The sequence below is a fragment of the Anoplophora glabripennis genome, unplaced genomic scaffold (genome assembly GCF_000390285.2).
Source record: "Anoplophora glabripennis isolate ALB-LARVAE unplaced genomic scaffold, Agla_2.0 scaffold1735, whole genome shotgun sequence".
NCBI classification, from domain to species: Eukaryota; Metazoa; Arthropoda; class Insecta; order Coleoptera; family Cerambycidae; genus Anoplophora; species Anoplophora glabripennis.
The window spans coordinates 19,027-38,878 of NW_019417816.1; the positions used below are offsets into that span (position 1 = coordinate 19,027).

A 19,852-nucleotide genomic window follows, 5' to 3' on the forward strand; every position below is an offset into this window, starting at 1 on the left:
ATTATGCTTCATAGAAATGAAATTTATTTGAAAATAAAATATATTAATATAAGAGTACCATAAATTTTTTTCAAACCTTGATTACAGATACTTTCCAATCTGCGACTAACAAGTGCTGTTGCAAAATATATAGTGTTATTTATACTGCTTATATGTTTATTTGTTGAAAAAATATACAATATTTATTTTAGGTTTAAATAAATTAAAATCGTATATAGTATGAGAACAGTTTAAAAGTTATTTTATAGGTTTGTTTTCACCATCACCTTGGGTGGTTTGTTAATGGTGAAATAAAATAACATAGACGAAAAACTAATAAGTGAACCCATGACGATAATATAAAATGAATATCGAAACCAAAAATCATTTTCTATCGACTCTATTTCAGTCATGAACCAAATCATGCACATAACAAAGTTTTCAATAAAAGCTAAAACAAAATATCCATAGTAAATAAATGTCGCCTTTTTAAATTTGATTTTAAATTCAATAATACAAAATATGTAAATTAATCCGATAAAAATGAAAAAAATGGCTTTTGCTCTTTTCACTTCGTCAGACTTTACATCATACAATAAAAATCCCATGATTATTGCATAATGAGAAGCTAACAACCAAACTGTTTCTTTGATAAAAAAGTATGCAAATACAGAAATAGCTAAAACTCGCACTAAGAGAAAACAAAACCACCATAAGAAAGCTACCAATTTTCCTGCCAAATCGTCATCTTGTAAACCTTTAACATATATGACACGGGAAATATTAAAATCCGGTTCTGATATTTCAGAGGTAATCTGCTCCCTAAATACCTGTCGTTTTGGTCCATCAACCACTGACGTTTCTCTTAACATTGTTATTTGTTCATAATCTGAAAAAAAACCTTTGTTCTACATAGTTGATTCACTTATTTATACATACTAGAACTCTTTGATTCTAAATTTTCAGTTCCTGCTTTAGTATTAACAACTTCCTCAAAATCTGTTTCCACAAATGTTTGACGCCTATTTCCTCCACTTGCCATACTTGTACTTGGCTCTAGATAAATATCGCTACTTCTTCTGCTTTCTGATACCTGTGGCGGTTGAAGATCATATATTTCTTCAATATTCGTAGTAACTCTTCGTTTTTGTACTACTAATCTATAAAAGAATAAAATTGTACTAGAGGTCAAATAGAACATAATAAATACTAACCCTGATTGGGAAACATTTGATCTTAACGCCACTGATGAGGGTCGAGATAATTTATGTGATTTATACCAAGGATATTGTTTTCCAGTTAACTTTTGTGATTTAAATCTTTGGTAATATGTTGTTGTAATTGAAACTTTAGCTAGATTTAGTATCAAACTTATAAATTGTGCTTTCTCTGCAAATAAGATGTTGCATATTTACTAATTCCAAAAAAAATATGTAACAAAAAAAATTAAACTATTAAGTACTTGATTTTTTTGTTTATAGTAGCATAGATACCACTAGAAATGAATTCCAACACTAACTACAAGGATGCGACGAACAAAGAAAATACACAAGCACTAGGTTTTACCAAACTGGAACTAATTTAAAATGATTTGATTTATGTTATTAATAACGGATGTATTAAAAGATTTAACTGGCTACTTACCGAGTTATAACTACATTTTTTTAATGGTAATGAGCTAATTAAAAAAAAAATATGATGAAAATTCTATCAAATAAGGTCAATGTTCTTTGATACCAAAAATCTAGGTATACAAAAGATTTCAACAACATAGACAGAAACAATTACTCTTTGGACTACATACCCATGAAGTAGTTTCCAGTTATATCTTCAGTTTTGTTTATGAGGTTAGATATCTTTTGCAAGAACATTGTTTGACTTCTTTTGATAGGATCTTTAGGAAAATTTTTTGAATATATACAGAGTGTTTCTCATAAGATCCGACACAAAGCAGAGGCATGTAGGGGATTTAACGCAACTTACCTTTATATGCACCTACAAGTAGCACTCCTGAGAAGTTATAGGCTCAGAAAAACCAAATTTAGTACACGGTAAGAGTATACCAAATGTGGCCAAGTGTACGAATCGACAATAAAATTAGAGTTCAATTGAGGCATTTTAAAGGATTGATAAGTGATGATGCACCATTTACATGTGAGAAAATTTTTTTACCTGTTGGCGTACTTAAAAAATTATTACTTTATTTTATGAGGAATTTAATTCTAAAACTTTTCTTACTCTTGTTAGTTTTCAATAAACTGTCGTTTTCAACAAAAACACGAATAACTAATAATACATGAATTTTCGATGATTTTAAATAACACAGCTACAATACGTATTATTAGTTATTTGTATTTTTATTCAAAACGATAATGTTTTTTCATTCCAATTCTCCATAAACTAAAGTAATGATTTTTTTACGATTTAAAAATTCTGTCATTTTAATGTTAATGGTGCATCATCCCTTATCAACCCTTTAAAATCCTACAACTGAACTCTACTTACTGTCGATTAATGATCTTGGTACACTCACACCATGTACCAAATTTGGTTTTTCGAAGTTCGAGTATATCTGAGATATTGATTTTTTCGAAATTTGAAACCGCACTTTCAAGGCCTATAACTTCTCAGTGGTGCAGTTTAGTATAAAGGTAAGTTGCATTAAATCACCATATTTTGAGTTCACCTACATGCCCCTGCTCTGTGTCGGTTCTTATGCGAAACATCCTGTATAACTTTTGCAATGTTACCATTTTCTTGATTTTATACAGTGTTTTGTAACAAGCGTAAATAAATTTAGAAAGATAGAGCATAAAAAATGTTATAAGTTTGCCTTATAATCCTACCTACAATATTTTATATTAAGTTGAGAAATTATCCTATTACAATTAATTAAAAAACAATAATTTTTAACAATAGCTTATGTTTGCTGGTTCTGATTTATTTTCTGCTCTTTGAATTGGCACTAAGAATTAAAAATACCAACGGCTTCTTTCTTGGATTGATTACGATATTATTACGATATGATATGATTACGATTACGATATGATTGATTGATATTGATTACGATACAAAAAGTGGATTGTACATTTATGTTTGATATATAAAATTATGCGTACAAAAGTTTGTCACCCGGGTTGGGTACGTATAAAGGGTTGCATATACATATTTGTTTTTCATATAATATTTTTATTAGGGCTTTAATTTTTTAATTTCAGGAATCCAAAAGTAATGACATGCAGTCACGGTACAGAAATATAAATAAAATTATGTTCATCAAATAAAAAAGATATTTAGTAGCAATAGAATAAATAGCACCTAAAAAAATCCAGTGTGTTCAAATCTGGAAAACCAAATGGCTATGCGATCCTATTTAGATATTGTTCGTTTATCCACCTGAACATTTATTATGGTTTCATTCATCTGACATAACTGTTCATTGCAACTAAAAGGTGAAAAAATATAATTTCGAAGAACATAATTTTGTTAACACTTACTAATTCTTGATTAATGATTTTATTTATTTTATATTCTTAATGCCATTTTGATTTTTTAATAAAATTACATATAAATATCTCTATAACTGATTTTTTTGTCATTATTATCTTTGGAATCTTAACTCAAAAACTGTAAAACCTTGCGTATTTTGTTTATAAACTAAAAATTGTATAGACAAATAGCTATACAGGGTAAATTTTATGCTATCAAAACTTACAATTAACTTTTGACAGGAAAAATGAAAGGTTATTTTAAATTTCATGGCTACTATGATGACGAACTTCCGTTGCTACCTCTATCTTGTCGGGTGCACGACAATAAATTTTGCAAATTTTAAAGAGAACGGTTCATGTTGGCGACATTGAACAAGAGTACCTTTTTTGTGACATATTAGTTTATTTTTCAGAAAATTTGATCAATTTTCCGAAAATGCAAAGGACATTTTTTTTTCATAATAAAATCCTATGTGCTACCCCGGCTCTTCGCTCCTGGGCGATGGGAATAAATTGTTTTTGCACGAAATTGTTGCATTTTAGTGTCTAAGAAACTGCACCAAGATTCATTTAAATTGCCTAACTTTTGTAGAAGTTATTGCGAAAAATTGTTTCTCAAACTGTACCTTTATCACCCTGTAACTTTTTTATTATGCATTTTCAGACCTATGTTTACATGAAACTTTTTGCTCAAAATGACATTTTCTATCTGTCATATTCATTTGGCACCATAGTTTAGAAACACCCTGTATAATTATGATTTATTATTTTTATTTATATGTATTATTATTTAATTTCAAAGAACATAATTTTGTTAACACTACTAATTCTTGATTAATGATTTTATTTATTTTATATTCTTAATGCCAATTTGATTTTTTAATACAATTACATACAGGGGTAACGGATGCTGATGGCCAAACTTCAGGGGGTTATTATACAAGTAATTTTCAACAAAAAAGTATTATAAGATTTTTTTGGAAAGTTGATAGTTGCTCTTTTATTTAAAATTATTTGATATAAAAAAATTGTGTGCCTTTTTTCATAAAAACAAAAATATCTCTGTTATTCTTACAGCCACATAAAATTTAGGCATATCATCGGAAAGAGCGTTAAATTTACTACAAGACTAGCGCATATGAGTGTTTAAAAAATTTTCCATACCAGGAGCTGTAAAAAATTAAATGTAATAATTGGAAATGAGCAGAATTAGTGGTATCTCCTTATTGATGATAACGCCAAACATTTGTTAATGAGGACGTATTTTTTCTTCAGCAAAAAGTACTGTAAGCTTTTCAACGATATATCAACTTTTGAGTTTGCTATTTTTTTGGCAACAATATCAAGGGCAAAAGTAATAAAACCGTCCCTCCAATAATCAATACAGATTCAAAGTTAACGTATGGATGGGTATAATTGGAAATTACGTTCTTAGACCAATTATACTAGAAAATACATTACATGCAGAGGCATTTCTTGATCTTCTTCAGAACGAACTGCATAATATATTAGAAGAGGTTCCTTTAAATTTTCAGATTAATTCCTGGCTTCAAATGGATGGTTGCCCTGCAGACAACAGCAGGGAGATTCGGGCATGGCTAAACGAGCATTATGAAGATAGATGGATAGGACGCTTTGGTACAGTTAGGTGGCCTCCTCGAAGTCCTGATCTAACTCCGTTAGACTTCTTTTGGTGGGGTAGATTAAAATCTTTGGTATATGAAGTACCAATTGAAACTCGAGAACAGCTCGAACAAAGGATTTTTGCTTGTTGGGAGCTACTTCTACAGCAAAATGGAGAAGTACGTCGCACAGTTCCCTTCGTGTGGAGAAGGTGCGTTTTATGTATCCGTCAAGGGGAAGATTACATCGAAAATTATTAAGTCATTGTAAACATGTTACTAAGTTATAACTAATTTTTTCATCAATTTTGTTACTTTAATTTAAAAAAACAGTATTAAAATAAAAATTAAATACTATAAAGTTTGTGTATTTTCGATTTTTACGGTTTTATAACATTTGTCCTTGATATTGTTGCCAAAAAAAAAGTAGCAAACTCAAAAGTTGATATATCGTTGAAAAGCTTACTAAATACAGTAGTTTTTGTTGAAGAAAAAACATGTCCTCATTAACAAATTTTTGGCGTTACCACCAATAAGGAGATACCACTAATTTTGCTCATTTCACAATTATTTAATTTAACTTTTTACAGCACCTAGTATAGAAGATTTTTAAACACTCATATATGCTCATCTTGTGGTAAATTTAACGCTCTTTCCGATGGTATGTCTAAATTTGATGCGGCTGTAAGAATAACAAAAATATTTTTGTTTCTATGAAAAATGGCAAACAATTTTTTGAAATCAAAAAGTGTTAAATAAAAGAGCAACTATCAACTTTCCAAAAAAATCTTATAATACTTTTTTGTTGAAAATTACTTGTATAATAACCCCCTGAAGTTTGGCCATCAGCATCCGTTACACCCTGTATAAATATCTCTATAACTGATTTTTTTTTGTCATTATGTTATTATTTTGTTTATAAACTAAAAATTGTATAGACAAATAGCTATATAATTATGATTTATTTACTGCATAAGAAGTATTTCACTGTAGCTCTATTAGAAATATCGTTTGTATACTTAACTGGACCTATGAAATAATTCTCAAAAAAAAGTGCCAAACAATGCAAAAATTGAATAAATTAATATTTATGTTATCAAAAATATGCCAAATTATAGTTTTTCTTGAATACGTATATCCAAATCTATAAGGTAGAATAAATTTGAAATTGTCATAACATTCTGATGGATAAAAGTTGGTACACCTTGTATTTAAAAAATAATAATAATAGTCAAATTAATTAGACAAACAGATCTAGCTACTTTGATGGTACTTACGAGTTTCTCTGTTGATATCAGTGTTATGTCTCATCAAAATATAAAGCTGAAATAAAACTTGAGGAAGTGCATGTACATAAGATTGTAAAAATACATACAACTCAATAGATCTTGCAGCTTCAACTACTGCTTTAGCTTGCATAATAAATATTTCATCAGTTGATCTTACAGCCTCAATAGACCAAAATATTCTTTCAGCAAATCTGAAATTTTCAAAAGAATATGAAATACAATTTCAAAATATGAAATCTTGGAACAGAGTTACTACATGCATATGTCAATTTAAATAAATCCCATCATTCTTTGGTCACAAAAGTAGGTGTGAAAATTCTTAATTCTTTTTCTAGCTGGACCATAAAAATCTTATTAATGCATTGTATTTACTACAGTATTTTAAAATAAAATCAACTTTTTTGGGACATAAAATATGTCAATCACGAATTAATTATTTTTCTCAGTTTTTAGTATTTTTTTATCAAATTGAAAAGAAATGAATTACCTACTCAAAAAACTTTAAACAAATAAAAATAGGATCAACCAAGGGATTGACTTTATAAACTTATTTCTGCCAACTAAAAATATCACACTGAGAAAGTAGAAAATTGTTTATGATTTCACGAAAGAAGCAATGTTTTATTGTAAAGTGTGACGTGTGATGGTAAAAGTTTTAATAACTAGGTGGACTTCACAGGGTCTAACGACACTTAGAGTGTATGGAAATTCACTAAACATTCACTAAAATAAAAAATTTAGATAAATTTGGAATGAATATATCTAATACGAATTTTTCGAAACAAAATGTCTGGATCTGGTTCATGTTAACCTTGATTTTTTAGAGGCATAATATTGGTATGCAACGACTTTGCCCCCATTTAAGCTACTTCATATCTCGTACCGTTTCCGAGATCCCTGTAGTGAGAAGCGAATTTGTAACAGCCTGTATTAGTAGTCGAGCTATACCTGGCCGAACTATTAGAAGCCTGGTATATATAATATGGAAATCTTCTTGAACCTTTAATTTTATAACGCAGATTATTTATTATCTTGGGTATCAAGTTCTAGTTTGAACGCTGGTCAAAAAATTATCAAAAACAACAGCAGCAATTTTTTATTAAAATCCTTAACATTTCATTGCCGAATGAGAACTTTTTCAAGATAAATTTTCAATCAAAACATCATCTTACAAAGTCAGTAACTAAAAACCTGAAAATATAAAAGTACATTAAATTTAGAAACTTTTTGTCTATACTTTTTTCATAAATTGCAATGTTTTCGAGAAAAATGTCGAAATGTGATCGAATGCATAAGCCATTGAATTTAGAAACTTTTTTGTCTCTTGATATTTGTTTCGTAAAACGCAATGTTCTTGAAGAAAATGACGAATTACGATATGCATTCGATCACATTTCGACATTTTTCTCAAAAACATTGCAATTTACAAAATTTGCCATTTTCTTCAAGAACATTGCGTTTTACGAAACAGATATCAAGAGACAAAAAAGTTTCTAAATTCAATGGTTTTCTAGCTAACTAATAATTAAAAAAAAAATCAAATTTGCGACCAAATTTTTCTGGTTCCAAAAACAAGGGGGCCCACGAAAAAGTATCTTAAGGGGGTTTCTCGCCAAAAAGCGTAGCCCTGCGAGATTCCACATGTCATAAAACTATTGTGTACCAAATTTAGTGATTCTCGTACAACATGGTTTTGAGATATAAAAAAAAACACTTAGGGACAGAATTCAGGGGGCTGTAACTCCAAAAGAGGGGGCCAGTTTGCAAAAAGAAAAAATACGGGTCTCCTAAATTTGTCTTAAGAATCTATGACCAAATTTTGTTGCATGGATTTCAGGACACCCTGTATTTAATAATTTCAATTACTTACCTCCACATACTCCAAATTGGAAATAGTAAATGTTCTAGTGTTTTAATAACAAACCATTTTATATTTTCTATACCACAACCTACTAATTCTGGCCAAAGATCCCAATTTGATATTATAATTATAAAACTTCCCAAAAGTGGAAGATACATTATAAATATTGTAAGAGAAGCCCAAATGGGATCGCCATTTTTATAATGACAAAATATTACTGCTATATCCGTGGCAATAATAAAAATATATAACAAGCAAGCACATATTGAAGGCACTAAGTAATTCACTAAAGCATCTTGATGTGAAGACAACTTATAACCCAATAAGACCTTATTTTTATCATTTTCTAACTTAGTCATTTTGTACCATTTTTTATAAGTGACTGTTGTTTATTAATATTATTAATAAAACACTAAGAATTCATATTTATGTTGTTTATCTTATCTTATCTGGCAATATTTACAAAAGATAATGTACATATTAAACAATGACACATAGATCAACTTGCTGGTTCTAAACCTTCCAAATATGAGTGTTTACCTAACATCTCCGAGACAGGTTCTTTTTTATTGTATTCATCATCAAACTTTGACCCCACAGCCCAAAGAGAGTCCAAATCATATAACTCTCTCGATTTTGTTGAAAATATATGTAGCGCTATATTACCTGCAAAAGAAGTATACATATTTTGTATTATTATAATTCTCTTGAAATGTGTTAAACATTTTCTGTAATATATGGCGTACTCAAGGCTCAGTATTGGGTCCTATATTATTTATTATTTTCATCAATGACATTCTCTGTTGTTTAACTGATTGCAAAATACATCTGTTTGCAGATGACACAATGCTTTATATGTTTGGTAAAAATGTTAATGATATTATAAGAAATATTAACGGTGAACTAAATAATTTATATGCATGGCTTTGTGACATTAATTTGAAAGTAAATATTGATAAATGTAAGTGGTTAGTATTAGGCAAAAAACATACATTGAATAAAATTTCGATAGAGGATTATATTAAATTAAATAACCAGAAACTAGAAAGAGTCCATCAGATAAAATATCTGGGTGTGATGTTGGATGAATGTATGTGTTTTAAACAACATACCGCATATATTGTTAAAAAAGTTGCCAAAAAAATTAATTTCTTAAGGCGTATATCTAAGGATTTATCATTTTTTGCCAGACTGACCATTTATAAAACGATAATTGCGCCACATTTTGAATATTGTTCAACAATTTTATTATTTTTAAATAACAATGAGATTCAAACTCTACAGAAAATGCAGAATAAAGCTATGAGGATTATTTTGCAGTGTAGTAGATATACTCCAATACAGGACATGTTAAATGCATTAAATTTTATAAACATAAAACAACGAATTTTGTTAAGAACGTTACAATTTATATATAAAATAAAAAATTTGCTCTTACCTAGCTATTTGCACAGTAGAATAACTTATGTAAGAGATGGACATGTTTATAACACTCGCCAAAAGGATGACTTTTATATAGAAACACAATTTATTAAGAACTAGTAAATCTTTGTTTTACCAGGGTCTTATGCAATACAATAAGCTACCAGAATATATAAAAAATTGTAATGGGCCGGTTAATCATTTCAAATAAGCTAATTGTTAGTTACATTAGGTCACTACCAGGGTAAACTTTTATATATTTCTGTTTTAAGGATTTTTGTTGCTTGAGTTTATGTAATCGTTTGTATGTATAGAATTTGCTAAATCTATCTATATATCTTCATAACCAAGCATAATTTCGACTTTTGATAGGTATACATTTTTTGTGTAGAATAAAATTCTCTACCTATTTCTGATAGTAGTAAAAATTTAAAGGTACAAAAAAACTACAGCATTCACAAAGGGTTGTAGTAAAATGAACGCCCTGTATGATTTAACCTAATAGAAACATAATCACTGCATGCTTTGTGAAGAGAAACTAAGCGACAGCAAATTTTGCTCAAATCGGTTAACTGGGTTTTGAGTTTAGGAGAAAACAAGAAATAAAAAAGAAACTAACACCCTGTAACTTTTTTGAGACATTTTACTTTTAAACAAGTTTGGTTAAATCGACACCATTTGGGTTCTAGATTATACTCTTTGTAGTTTGTAACATTCGTTAGGTGGCACTCTGTATATATGGGGTGATTTCACTTTAATTACAGAAACAGCAGAAATAGATTAGTTGTCAAAAAATAATAGTCCAAGCATTATAGAGAAATACTTACAGAAATTATTACCTGGACAGCAAGAAAGCTTTTGGACTTTGTAAAAAGGACAAATCTACTTGCTAAATAGGACTAGTAGTGGGACGCACAATAGGCCTAATTAGGCTGCAGTGCTATGGGACTTATTAGGACCAACCACTAGAAGAAGAAGAAGATTACCTGGACAAAAAAATATGACCGTATAGAAAATTAAATTTTAAATCGAGTTTCTTGTTCTTTAAACTCGATCCAAAATGGCGAACATGGTTAAAAAAAATCGCGAAGTTGCAAAAAACAATTTTTCTAAAATAACTAAAAAGGCATCCACTGAGAAGATTAGCCAGTTTTCGAGAGCACCTTTTTTTCAAAAAATCGATATATCGAAAAATAATTAATATTTTAAAATTTTTCAAAAATGTACTTTTTTGGCTTGCCGCGGGCTATGCTTGCAGTAAATAGCAAATATGGGCACGTAAATGTAAACGAGTTATAGAAGAAGAGAAAAGAGAAGATTTTTAACGGTTTTTTCGATATATCTCGAAAAGTAACAAAGCAATCGGTACTTACAAAAAATCTGTCGATAGATCTTTTTAAAACCTACAACTTTCTCATTTAAAATTTTTCGATCGGTGCTATATTTTTTTTAGTTATTTTAGAAACCCGTTTTTTGCAACTTTGCGATTTTTTTTAACCATGTCCATTTTGGATCGAGTTTAAAGAACAAGAAACTCGAAGTACGGAATATGTTTATGTTCAGGTACACTGTTTATTTTTTTTTATTCAACATTTTTCAATTAATTTTGTTGTTACTGTTATAAACGACAAAATTGTTAACTAAAAAAATAGAATAATATGCAGTATGTTGCAACACGTACATTACTCGACATTTTTTGAAATTACAAATTATAAAAAAATAGTGCATACCTTAATATATAAAAATGTTTATTACTAAAAATTATTCAATTTTTTTAATACAAGTTTGCTTTGATATAAAAATTAATAGCACACTCTTACCTGATTTATAGTCACTACTCTTACTTTTGTTAATAGAGTTAACATAATAACCGGAATATAAATATAATATATATATATATATAGAGCAGGAAGGGTAGTCTTGACTGACTAGTTAAGAAAAAAACCAGTGATGTATTTGGGATTGCAGTCAACAGTGCTAAGGGCTAATGTAATAAGAATACTCTGTGTTGTTGTCAAGCTTTCGGAAATGTTTATTTCCTTTCTCAAGATATCTATAAGAAATGACAAAAATGCTTAGAATAATAAGTTATAAAAGCTTATTATATACTTACAAACGTGAGATTATACTATAAAAACCATCAAAAACGAAGTATACAAGAACATTGTTAAAATTTTATGAGCTTCACTAGATTAAAAATAATTGTAACTATAGTCAAACATTCTTTTATAAAAAACAATTTTTAAGTCAATTTTTAACATTTAAACAACTAATACAGTAAAAAGGGCCTTTGAAATGTGAACTATTTTTGATAACTATCAGAACCAGTTTTTTTTTTTAAAAAAAACCTAATATTCAAACTAGTAACGACTGTTTCTTTAACCTCATTGGTTCTTGTATACTTCGTTTTTGATGGTTTTTATAGTATAATCTCAAGTTTGTAAGTATATAATAGGCTTTTATAACTTATTATTCTAAGCATTTTTGTCATTTCTTATAGATGACTTGAGAAAGGAAATAAACATTTCCGAAAGCTTGACAACAACACAGAGTGTTCTTATTACATTAGCCCTTAGCACTGTTGACTGCAATCCCAAATACATCACTGGTTTATATATATATATGCATATTATTTGCAGGTGCACATTTCCGCTGTTCCCCATGAATACATGTTTATATCAGCAGATCATAAAGTACCGGTAATAAAAGTGTGGCATACCTGCTTTTTATTTCCAAAATCTATGCAAGGACGCGGCTACCTTGTTTTTATTGAGGTGCAGTAAGAACGCCTTCGGACCCGGAGGTTGGGGCCTAGCCTGGTCCACTATATAATTCTTTTTATTGCAGTCTCCTTAGGCATACAAAATTATTTTCAGAATAAATTGTGCATCCCAGATTTTGTGAAAAAGAAAAATAGGTATATCAAGAGTAGCGACTATAAATCAGCATATTCACGTAATTAGACTTTTTATTTAATGTAATATTAACCTCGTGGCATTAACCAATGACTGTTACTGAAGGTGCTGCTCTGTTTTCCCAAGAAAAAAATACTCCACTGGCAGTATTTTTGTAGAAATAATGCAATTCAGGTACTGTTACGTTAAATGAATGAAAAGTGATGTATTTTTTAATAGTAGCAGCCGTTTAGGAGATAATTTACTTCTTTGGCGACCATAATGCGCGTATTTAGTCCACCTACTCATATTTGTTTCATATCCATAAATCGATATAAATTATTGGATCTTTTGTTGGCATTATCAGTTAGTAAGCGATAATCTCGTTTTAGTATTATAACTAGCTTTGTTTATTTATTTTTGAACCTGCAGTCCTTGTTGGCCTTATGAACACGAGACAGGTTGTGGCAAAGAATAGAGGAAAATTGTAATCTCCTCGGGGGAAATCATGTCATTATAAGTTCCTCTATAAATAGATAAGATGTCAAAAATGTATCGATGCGGAAGGACTTCGTTTTGGACTCGTTACTTAATTACTTACTAGACCTATTTGCTAATGTTATTTTATTATTTAGTTTTGATATATTTTCCAGAAATAAAATTATTTCTACAAAAAACTGCCAGTGGCGTATTCTTTTCTTGAGAAAAGTTGGCGGGTGCTTTTGTAGCACGTCACTGGTTAAAACCAAGAGGTTTTCATCAAATAAGCGGATTAATTTATAAGAAAAATTCTATAAAAACTAAAAACAAGCCCAAATATCTACTAAACGGTTGCTACTATTAAAAAACATCAAGAAACATTTTTCATTCATTTAACGTAATAGTACCTGAATGTAACATTATTTCTACAAAAAAGTTCCAGTAGCGTATCTTTTTCTTAGAGAAATGGGACGGCACCTCCAGCAGCATGTCTCTGGTTAAGGGTGTTCGATACATCTCTTGCGGGGTAGGCGGTGTGGGAGGGAAGCCTATGCTTATACACGGTAGTTTCGTTGTAGTACCAACCTTACATAAACTAATTTGAGCGAACTAAATATAATATATACGAATAAAATTTATACAACACATATTAGCTTGCATATATTTTTCGTGTTTAATGCACAGCAATTAACTTTTTATTTGAATAAAAGTGTATTTATTCATTAAGAGCTTGTAAAATTATGGATGAAATCTGGCAACATTGTTATGGCGTGGTGGTAAAAGTTGGGTCAACTGTCATTACTGTCAACTCTGCGCTTATTCCGTAAACATGAATGAACATCCAAGATACAAAGGAAAAGTAATGACTGAAAAGTAATGTAAAATGCGTATGAAACAGAATGTGGATTGATAAGAAAAAAGTAAAATGTGCAAACCGAGAATCCATATGATAACTATCAAGAAGTTCAGTGTATGATAGTGAGATGTTGCCTTGTCAAATTGAAGATTATGACAGAACATCTATACTGTTCGTTTTGCAAAGAGATCCTATCCTTTCAATTTTTGTTTCAAATTGCTATTATATTGCATTAGATCACGAAAAATTTATTTAATATTAATTATTACTACAAAACATATGCATATGTTTTCGACTGGAATAATTTTATAATCTATAATCGAGCTATTCAAATATAGTGCGTTAGTCGAAGCGTACAGTGTTGTCATATTTCCTTTCATTGAATCAGATGTTTGTTCAAATTTGTCAAAACGTTATATATTCATTCAATTATCTCAATAATTACATTGTAAGTGCATATTTTTATTGTTTTAAAATGTTTAGTAATATTTAATTCTTTAATTACAATTTTATTTTCCCGATCTTAACCATTTTTAAGAGCAATATTCACGTTTGATTAAAGTTTTTGCCCCAACTCCCATAAGAGCCTGTGTATAAGAGCATAATTTTTAGTATCATTTTTCAAAAAAACTCATTGGCCATCGATCTGATACTTTTACACGAGACAATTTGCATATTTATTAACAGATTTCAATTGCTTTGAAAACTTTCTTACCATTTTTTTTCGGTATCGAACCTCCTTAAAGCCACAAGGTTAATATTCCATTCAATAGAAGGTTTAATTAAGTGAATATGTTGTAGTAAATTTCATTCAATTCCGTCACCGCATTATGAAGATATAGCAGAAAAAATATATTTTTGTATTTAAAGTGAAATCACCCTGTATTTTTTTAGGGGTAATAGTACATGTTCCCCAGTTTTTTAAAATACACTTTAATGCTTGTGCAGGTCAACGTGACAAAGCGAAGGGACTCACTTGTTGTTCCGTATTTGAAGACAGTACATTTAACTGTGAAGTTGAAGTTATATTTAAACAGAAAACAATTTGTTTTTAAATTCCAAACGAACTCCGTATCCTGAGGTCTACATAGTTAAAAGTGGTTACACATTTAAAAGATTATGCGAGCTTTGAATGCTAATACAATATTGGACTGGAACAAATTTAGAGATGCGTTATAAAATTCATGTGAGTAAACAAACTATTTATTTTTATGTATTTCAGTACTGTTGTCTGGTGAACACCCATTCGCTCTCGTGCAAGTGGTGTAGCGCGGCGTTATTTGAGGTTACACTAGCTTGTCCAGCGGCAGGATATGAAAATTATTAAAAAAAAATTGTTTTTACAATGGAATTTGACAAAATAAACTATTGATATGTTTCTAAAGGTCAAAGGAAACCTCTGTATAAATATGACCCTCACTCAAAGTTACATATATAAATGTATAATATAAAAAATGTATACCTAAATCTAGTGCCATCCAATCTTTAGAGAATTCTCCCTCCAACTTAGGGACAATATCATTTTTGTTGCGTTTCTCTTTGAATATTTTTCTAACAAATTGAGCAATAGCTTGCATATGTCTCTGAGACTTTCCACTAACAATACATATATAATCTACATACTTTATGTCTCTTGGAACTTTCGCAACAAATATATTTTTAGAGTTTTCACGTTTTAATACTTCCACTAAATCTTCTATGTCAAAAACACCATCTCTTCCTCCTAAAAAATATTTAAACTTAATCAGAAGAATACTAGTTTTTATATTTTTCTATAAAAAAAAAATGGAAAAAGGCACAGACACAACATAATATAAAATCATGGTTTACACATATTCAAACATTATTAATGTGGTAATAATTTAATTTATAGTATTAATTTGCAGAGTACTGTTGACAACGATCATTTAAGACAACTTTTAAAAGGACATAATGAGAGAAAATGAGACCACCCTTAATAATGCACTGTATAATTGGTGAAAATTTAATTTGACATTCAAAATTTAAGTCAAATACAAATTTAATGGTGGCAGCATGAGGTAACCTGGATTATGGATCATTATTATTGCTATCATAAATTTCTGGTAATATTGCCAAATCTATCGTAAAAATTTAAATTTGATTGTAAATAAGCATGTATGAAATATATTGTACATTTACAGGCTAATCAACCTCTTTGTTTATTTGGGCATATTTTCACTTGTAGAAAAAATTAAAAAATCTATGAAAGCCTTGCGCCATAACAATGTCAAGGTATTTTTTTTATGAAAATAGTTTTGTTTAATAAAAAATCTCACACTGAAAAGAGCAGACATATAAATAAAAAATACACATCACAATACAGAGTGGCTTTAAAGGGTCTGTACACCGCTATACCAGACATAATACGGCTCAAAATAAGTTGATTTAACTAAATTTGCTTTGGTCCAAAAATTGATAATAACAGAGCTACGGGGTGTCAAAGTTGAAAAAATAATAATTTTGGGATGAGAAATTCGAATTTAGCTACGATTTCATTGTATCTTCTAGAGGGCGCCACAAGTGACCATTAGGACGCGATTAAACTGCCAAAATTTTTTGTGCCACGGTTCTTCATTTTGGCTGAAAAAATCTTTTCCCCCAACTTTTCTGCTTAAAAAAGGTATACCTTTCTAATATCTCTAAAGCTATCTCTTAAATTTGTAAATATCTGGTGGAGCGTTGTACATTCATTTCAAAAATATTTTAGAGAAGGAAAATACCTTTAAAATAAATAAAGAAAAAATAATTACTGTGCCACAAAAAAGTAACTTCAGACAATATCTAATCAACTTTACTTTAAAATTGAGTCCTGCAAGGCGATAAGGTTAAAACAGATATTGGGTGAATACTTAAACCGGAAAGTTATTCTGTCCTGATATTTTTCTCATCTGCAAGACCCAAAGTAACTTCTGGTATAATTTGTAGTTGTAATTTTTAATTTATTTTCTTTATATTGTATCTGCTTTTTCTGTTTATTTAATTTTTACAAAATGTAGAGATGTTTGTACAAAAAAAATGTTCTAATAAATTAAAGTCTTATCCAGAGAATTACTATGGATAATGATTGAAAAATACCATAATCTCAAAACCAACAAAATTTCAATTACAAGTTACGACCTCTTGCTTAGCTATGACAGTAATAATGCATAAATTTAGATTAAATTGTAATTTGAATAATGGCAGTCATTTTAAAATCTTTTATTATACAGTTATTGTTTTCTTCTTCCCCTTTACGAATTAAAATTAATTTCAGCATTAAAATAAAATGATGGCACACATAATGTGCACACATGCCAAATAATATTTCCTATAGGTAAATGTTTTCTACTCTACTTCAAGTGTCTTGTAAAAAAATATGCAACCTATAATACTTGTCATTTTTGGTAAAATCAAGAAAAATGCTTTAATCATAAAAAAAATATTTTAAATTAGCATTTATTATATTGTTTTTCAATGTTTCAATTTCAACATTAAATGGCAGGTGATTGTAAATTATTTTAAATGTAACAATACCATATTTTTATATTCAGTCTGATAGAGAATTTTTTTTCAGAATTCAACAATACATAACTTGATTTTCCAATGCAAGGAATAACATGATTTTTTTATTTCGTAATATTTCATTTAATATTAATGATTATTTAATGTACAAGCTTAGAGAAAGAAACATAACTATGTTTTGTCACATACTTGATAATATATTTTTATGTGGTTTCTACCTTAAATGACATTTATCTTTATGTTGAATAATTAAATTTGTATTGATTTGATTGTTCTTATGGCACAATTGACAATTTTGTTGGAATCCTTAAATTAATATTAACAAGTATTATTTGCATTTTCCTTATAAAAATGAGGTTGACATATATACTATTTTATGCAGAAAAACATCCCTTATCAGAATATGGCAAAAAATATAACGTTCAATTAAAAAAAAATGATAATTGTATCATTAAGTTTTGGCAAAAAATTGTAGCAAATACCCGTTTGTAATATAATCTGCTTTTAAAGTAGAAAAAAATAGCAGTTATACTTTACAGAGTTTTTTACGAGACACTAGTAGATGTACGTTTACAAGGTAATCAAAATTAGCTGTAAAAAATGTAACTAAAGCTTCCTCAGACAAAACCAAAACAATCTCGAAAATAATTAACAAACTTGCCTTAGTATCAAAAAGCTTCCTTAAAAAGATATGGGACTTCAAAAAAATTTTCCTTTTAAATTATTTTATAACACCCCTTCACTGTTAAAATGTTTCACTGAAATTTAGAAGTTTTTGGGTGATTGGTTGAATGTCAGATGTTCACTTTTAAATAGGGAAAAGTTGGTCTACATTAAAAAATATTTTATTTAATTTGAAATTTTACAGAAAAGTTTAAGTTTCATTGAACTAACATAGCCCAAATATTCGACTATCCATAACAGATAACTTCAGCAAAAAAATTAAAATTTGTTTTCTCAAAAACTAGGTATGTATTTTAACTGTACGAAAAAATAATTGTATCATTCTTGCATTTAAATTAATCAAAATCTCTACCAACTATAAAGTATAGCGAAAAACAAGATTATGTGTTCTTATGTGTACCACACATTACAGTTTTGACTGTATGGTCTAAAACTCAAATTGTGTAATTAAATATGTGAAATGTCATGCCCCACACTATTTGTGCCCTGCTCAATTCAATTGTTGGAGAGGTAGACAGCAGTAGTGGCTATTGTAAGGATTTAGTAAAATATATTCTTTCTACTCATCATATATTACATTAATTGCTGTTCTGATCTGAGGAAGCTTTGGCTAATATTTTATTTCGCCATATATACATTTTCACTAATATATGAAAAGTTGTATTTTACGTTCAAGATTTAATCCTGGTAATAAATTATCATCTGGCTCATCTTCTAGTAAATTTGAATATTTCAACCGTTCTTCATAAACATCTAATATTATTTCCGAATCCTGTTCATGAAATATTTTATATTTTGAACTCATATCACCCAGTCTCTTTCCAGAAAATTTAATTTCAGATTCATTTTCCGAAGCATATCCTTTAGTTAAAATGTTACAAGTACAAAACTTCATGGAAATTAATTTGTGTACTTTTCTGAAAAGTCTTGTCAACATTTCTAATTGTATCTTTTTAACGAAAATTATTGTTTTAATGTTCCACAAAAATAAAAAAATCAAAACCCTTGACACAAAATATGTTGACAAAAAAACATATACAGTATACAGTAGACAGTAGAGTCAGTAGACCCAGTAGACAAATGAATAAGGACCACAGAATTAGAAAAAGTATAACAAGTAGTGTTGGGAATATTCGAATTCAAATTACAAAACTATTCGATTCTGCCAAGGTCTCGAATGCATTCGATTCTGTTGAAAGTATTCGAATAGTCATTTGCAGAGAGCGCCGCGCCATTATTCCATGGCTAGAAATTGGTCTCAATGATTTGGGATCGAGGGGGATTATCCCTCTTTATCCTGCCTCATCTCGTGTAGGCCTGGACAGCCTTCGTAGGTGGGCCCCATCCGTCGTCTACCCCGACCGCAAATGCGGCCGGTGTGGGCGCTTTGTGGGACCTCCTTTTGTCCTGGCTGGGCCCCGCCGGCTAGGGCCCTTTCTTCTGGCGCTCTTCTTGCTTCGCCGGCTCGTCTGTGTAAACCCCGGGGGTGGTGTCATGTTTATGGGTGGTATGGTTGGGTAGGGTAGTGCGGCTATGCAGCCTGGGATGCGCTTTGTTAAGGTGGCCCTTAGGCTAGCGCGGGAAGGGAGAGGTAAGGAGGGTATGGGGGGGTGTGTATGTGTGTGTGTGTCGCTGTCTTCGTTTCTTGATCCTGGCAGTCTCTGAAACAGAAAAGGTTAGCGGGCAGGAGGGGGGGGGATGTCGTTGGGGTGGTCACCCAGGGTCAAAAAGTTGGTGTCTAGGTCTTTTGTG

At 29.9% G+C, this 19,852-nt stretch overlaps 2 protein-coding genes across 2 annotated transcripts; both read right to left on the reverse strand.

The window, feature by feature from the left end:
- On the reverse strand, positions 1-8,656 carry LOC108915611. The gene is made up of 5 exons (XM_018721681.2): positions 8,252-8,656; positions 6,370-6,572; positions 1,194-1,368; positions 919-1,139; positions 1-868 (listed from the first exon to the last, which is right to left on the reverse strand). The coding sequence occupies exons 1-5, from the start codon at positions 8,599-8,601 to the stop codon at positions 243-245; spliced, it is 1,575 nt and encodes a 524-aa protein (XP_018577197.1). The 5' UTR covers positions 8,602-8,656; the 3' UTR covers positions 1-242.
- A 5-nt stretch (positions 8,657-8,661) lies between these two features.
- Positions 8,662-19,181, reverse strand: LOC108915613 (ribosomal silencing factor RsfS). Its single transcript, XM_018721682.1, has 3 exons — positions 18,770-19,181; positions 15,357-15,617; positions 8,662-8,908 (listed from the first exon to the last, which is right to left on the reverse strand). The coding sequence occupies exons 1-3, from the start codon at positions 19,035-19,037 to the stop codon at positions 8,742-8,744; spliced, it is 696 nt and encodes a 231-aa protein (XP_018577198.1). The 5' UTR covers positions 19,038-19,181; the 3' UTR covers positions 8,662-8,741.
- Positions 19,182-19,852: the final 671 nt, after the last annotated feature.